The sequence below is a fragment of the Lucilia sericata genome, unplaced genomic scaffold (assembly GCF_015586225.1).
Source record: "Lucilia sericata isolate MDLA Ls3-8-SP2 unplaced genomic scaffold, ASM1558622v1 Contig000073F_arrow, whole genome shotgun sequence".
Lineage (NCBI taxonomy): Eukaryota > Metazoa > Arthropoda > Insecta > Diptera > Calliphoridae > Lucilia > Lucilia sericata.
In genome coordinates, this window is record NW_023994107.1 from 608686 (window position 1) to 614459 (window position 5774).

General features: G+C 36.1%; 1 protein-coding gene across 1 annotated transcript; it reads left to right on the top strand.

Annotated features, from left to right (window-relative positions):
* The first annotated feature begins 4550 nt into the window (after nt 1-4550).
* Nucleotides 4551-5553, top strand: LOC119616470 (keratin, type II cytoskeletal 2 epidermal-like). Its single transcript, XM_037972831.1, has one exon. It carries the CDS (start codon nt 4610-4612, stop codon nt 5411-5413), a length of 804 nt encoding a protein of 267 aa, XP_037828759.1. The 5' UTR covers nt 4551-4609; the 3' UTR covers nt 5414-5553.
* The last annotated feature ends 221 nt before the right edge of the window (nt 5554-5774 follow it).

Here is a 5774-nt window from a genome sequence, read left to right on the forward strand (position 1 = left end):
CCACCACCATCAGTGGTGATAGAGGGTATATATAAGTTTGTCATTCCGTGTGTAACACCAAGAAATATTCATCTGAGACCCAACAAAGTATATATATTCTGGGTCCTTATCAAATTCTGAGTCGATTTAGCTATGTCCGTCTGTCTGTCTGTCTGTGTAAAACACGCTCACGTTAAAACAAAGCAATATAATTTAACCAAATTCACCCCAAATTTTCATTATTATCCGGTACAGTTTGGTATTGAAAATGAGCAAAATCGGTTCACATTAGGAAAAGTTATGAATCAAAATTTAAAACAACTCCGAAAATAATAAGCATTTTTTACACATTCTGATGTAATTTTCACGAAAACTATGCAAGATAATTTCATGAAAATCATCATACATTCGTTTCTACACTAGGTCTTGATTCTTGCTGAAAATTGAATCGGTCCACAATTTCATATACCTCCCATACAAAAGTACATATTCCCGGAAAATGGGTTTTTTGTTAATAACTTCCGTCAGAATGTCGATATATTCACAAAATTTTGCAAATCAAAATCTTATGCCAATAGAATTCATTGAGAGAAAAAATTTTCTGGATCGGTCCATAATTGGACATAGCTCCCATACAAGGTCCCCTCCCGAAAATCACTTAAAAGCGCATAACTCATTACTAAATTAAGATATCCATATAAAATTTGGTACAACTATTGCTCATATGCACAGAAATATTACTATGAAGTTTTTTCCGATCGGTCCATAATTGGTCATAGCTCCCTTACAAGGACTCTTCCCGAAAATCACTTAAACGCTCATAACTCATTACTAAATTAAGATATCCATATAAAATTTGGAATAAGTATTGCTCATATGCACAGAAAGGCGTCATGAAATAATTCCCCACAAAATAACTCCCCAAAACAAAAATGAAACAACTCCCTAAATTTAGGGACTTATTTCATTATGAAAAAATTCCCCAATTTAAAAATGAAAAAAAACCCCAACGAAAGAATGTATGATGACTTTCATGAAATTATCTTTCATAGTTTTCGAGAAAATTACATCAGAATATGTAAAAAATGCTTATTTTTTCGGAGTTGTTTTTAATTTTGATTCATAACTTTTCCCGATGTGAACCGATTTTGCTCATTTTCAATACCAAACTATAGCAGATAATAGTGAATATTTTGGGTGAATTTGGTTCAATTATATTGCTTCGTTTTAACGTGAGCGTGTTTTACACAGACAGACAGACAGACGGTCGGACAGACGGATATAGCTAAATCGACTCAGAATTTGATAAGGACCCAGAATATATATACTTTGTTGGGTCTCAGATGAATATTTCTTGGTGTTACACACGGAATGATAAACTTATATATACCCTCTATCACCACTGATGGTGGTGGAGGGTATAAAAAGATAAAAGTTACGGTGCAGGGCCTAAATAACCCAGTACCGGAGGCAAGAGTTGATCTACTTGAGAGTCAATAAATATAGGTAAGGGCTCCGATTCTGAATCCTCAGATGGTAATAACAACACCATTACAGCAAATCCCAAAACGGATGAAGTAGAGCAAATGGTGAAAGAAGTTAGTGATAGCATAGCTAAACTAACTAGGGAGTTGAAAACGATGCTTCAGGAAATTATTGTTAGTCAATCCCACGATACTCCAAAGGAAAATTTGGTCTCTCTGACAAGATCTGAGGCAAAGATGATCAGGTCTCCCGAAGAGTTGACAACTAAGAATAAACCTAAAAACAAAACGAGCTCCCCCTCTTCTAATACAGAGTCGAAGCCAAGCCAAGCCGAACTTCACTCAAAGGAACCTCAAGCCATTTATTATTATTCTCAAGTAAGACCACGTTGGCAGGAGAAGCTAGACAGTGGAAAAGGAAAAGAGCCGCCATCTTACGCCAAAGTTGCCAGAAGAAGACACCAGGACGATCTATTTTATGCAGTTTACGATGCCGGTAATCCGACAGGCAAAACTCTAATAGACCAAAATAGAAGTCCTGGTCAAAAATAAGTGGGCCAAGTTCAGCACGGGCGAACTTCCGGTGCTCATAAAGTCCACTGTCTACATAAAAGGATGGGACAGTAAACTGGCTAATGAACGTATACTGGAAACTCTTTGTGGTCATAATGCTGAGCTTGCCGTGGTAAAATGGAATGTATTTTACAGGAAAGATTTACCCGAGGGAACTTTATTTGTAATAGGTATTGTCCAGAACTCTATGGCTACCTCTAGAACTGTCATATTTAAAATTGGGAAGGTACCGATTGGAAGGGCTGTTACAACAAGGCTCGAAAAGGACACTAAAAAACCTAAGACCGCAGCATAAGTAGCCATTACTGATAACGTTGAGGATTCAAATCCTAAAAGCGAGTAAGTTACCACTAACTCGCCAAAAGAAAGTGTAGTTTCTCTTTCCAAAGTTGGGTTGTCAAAACCGGCCCCAATAAGGACACAAATCATCATAAGAAAGTACTGGTAATATTGAGGAGTATTCGCCAGAAGACAGAACAGCAGTGCTTTCCAAAATTAGGAAGATGTCGATTAAAAATACTGCTATTCCTATGCCTGATAAGGACACTGCGGTGCCATCAATAGTAATATCCACTTTAGGATACCCGGAGGATTCAAATCCAAAGAGCGAGGAGGTGATCACTAACTCGCTAGAAGACAGTTTAAGGCATGACCATGATAAAGTATATCCAAGTAAGCCTCCATTGGAGCGAGACGGCTACCAACGCAGCAAGGTTTCTGGATTAATTCACGTAAATTTCAACTTTTCTGGCTTGATACACGATCTCGCCCGAGAACATGTATCATATTTCACAAGAACTTATGTTTTCTAATCTCAGCAGGATTATCCACATTGGACGCAACGGTGCTGAAGAAAGGTCGTGGCAACTTCAAACTAACTAACTTTCGGTTAGTATAATTGGTCACAACTCCCATATAAGAACCATTTCCGAAAATTACTTAAATGCACATTGACAATCAAAGTTATCAGGATAAAATTCGACACAAGTATGTATTTTGTATAAATTGTATTAGCTCCCATATAAGGTTTACTTCTGCAAATCACTTAATACCACTTAATTCCGGATCGGCACATATGTTGTATTAGCTCTAATATAGGGTTTACTTCTGCAAATCACTTAATACCACTTAATTCGTTATTAAATGATTATATCCGGACCTTGTACATTTACCACTTAATTCGTTATTAAATGATTATATCCGGACCTTGTACATTTATATGGGAATTATTTTTAGGAATACTCTGAAGTTTCATGCGATCAAAAATTTGCGTACATTTTTTTTCAAAAACAACTTTTACAACTGCACTATTATTCCGATAGATGTTAGTGATGATCATTTTTTTAGAATCTATATTGAATTTTGTGACAGGGATTTTGGAATAGATGTGTCGACTTGATGAGCTGTGTGTCATGGTACTCCATTCAGCTGAAAACAAAAATGATCCATGTTGACATTGTCACTTCGCCTAAGATATTTTATTGAAACTGAAATGCTTGTCTCTTCTATAAAAGTTGTTTTTTCTTATTTTGCTAAAAATGCTATTACTCATCTAAGTTATTATGGCACTTTCAAGAACCTTGTTAATTTGCGGATTTTTAAATAAACTAAATATTATTACTGTTTATATAAAAATAAAAGAAAGATCTAAAATCCGAAACATTTAATTTTGTTCAAAATATGTAGATTTTGTCTTTACTTCAAATGCATATTTAATAAAAAAAAACAACAAACAAAAATTTTTTGTAGAAAAAAGATATTAAAATATGAACTTTTTATTTTTAATATTATAAAAAAATTCAAAAAAAAAAAATTTACATAACAAAATGTTCAAACAAAAGAACTTGGCTACCGACATACGAACAATTTATAGCCCACCTTCACAGCCACATAAAATTATCTTTCAATTATGGTTAGATGTCTTTAAGTGTGATGGAGATACCACCTTATTATCATTCATATACACAAACACACACACTCACTCACACATACAGTTATTTAGAGGCAGTTTATCTCAACCTGTATATAGTTCATTTTGAAGCAGTATTGAACAATTGGACATGGCATCTGAAAACTAATTTGCATAATACCATTTTAACAACTTCACAAGTTCATCACGATTTAATTCAATAATTTCATGACCATTTTTGCTTGACAATGATCGCGTGCCATCTTTTTCTTAATTTTTAAATGAAAATATTTAATATTTTGACCATTTAACAAAAACGTTAACGTAAACGAAAACTTGTTGAAATAATTGAAACAAAGCCACCACCGCATCAAAGCACCACCATCGCAATAATGCCGACCGACCAACCAACTAATTAACTGACCGACTGACAAACAGCTTATTAGAAAAAACAACTATTCGATTTGAAATATACAACAACAATGTGATCGCCGTTGTATGGTACTTTTTAACTTCTACATATAAAGAAGAGGAAGAGAGCAGAGGTTAAAAATCTATTCTTATTTGACATATATAAGATAGTGCCGTAAGCTACGGATATTATCATTCTTATTTCGAAACTTCAAGTGTTATTAACAAAACAAAAATTTAAATCGTTACCAAAATGCGTGCTTTCGTCGTTTTATGTTTAGTAGCTGTGGCCTGCGCCGACAAATTGGGTTACAACTATCAACCTGTAGGTCATTCCGACAGTGGATTGTCTTTCGCTCCTGGTTCCGGTAGCATCGGAGGTGGTCTAGGAGGACTTGGTGGTTTAGGCGGTCTTGGTGGTGGTAGCCTCGGTGGAGGTTTTGGTGGACTCGGTGGTGGCAGCCTTGGCGGTGGTCTTGGTGGTGGTAACCTCGGTGGTGGTTTAGGCGGTCTCGGCGGTGGCAACAATGGTGGTTCATATCAAGCTCCCTCTTACAACGCTCCCGCTGAATTGGAAAAGGAATACTACACTTTCTCTGCTCCCGAAGGTGAATTCGATGATGCCAATGCTGCCCAAAAGATTGCCGGTAGTGTGAAACAAGGTCTCCGTGTTGTTTTCATTAAGGGACCCGAAAACAAGGGACTCGAAGATGCTGCTCTCGCTTTGGCCAAACAAGCCGCTGATCAAAAAACTGCCATCTATGTCCTCAACAAACAAGCCGATATTGGAGATTTGGCCAACAAGCTCAATGCCATCAACAAGAACAGCAACAACAAACCCGAAGTACACTTTGTCAAATACCGTACACCTGAAGATGCCGCCAACGCTCAAAAAGCCATCCAAGGCCAATACGATGCTTTGGGCGGACCTTCTCAATCTCACAATGGTGGTGTTGCTCCTGTTCTTAACTTCGCTTCTCAAGCCCCAGTACGCGCTCCTGCTGCTCATGCTCCCGGTAACGCTTACTTGCCCTCGTCTATCTTCCGTCGTTTTTAAATATTAAACTGACTATTGGCTAACTATAGGTAGATAGTTAATTTTACTTTAGGACTGACTGATATATTTGTTAAGTTTTTGTTTTGTTGAATAATGATTAATTACACACGAATAAACCAAATTTCATTAAAAAAAATTAATAAAATTATCAATTTTGTTTTTATTTTTAATCTGGTGTATATTTTAGATGAATCATAAGACTATTCATTAAATATTTAGCAATAATTTTATTTAAAAATGTATAATTCCAATAAGAGCAATATGTAACACCCTGTAACAATTAAAAACAAGTAAGAAATTATAGCCGGGCGAGGCCGACCATATAATACCCATCACCTGTTACAAAATTAAAATGTGATTT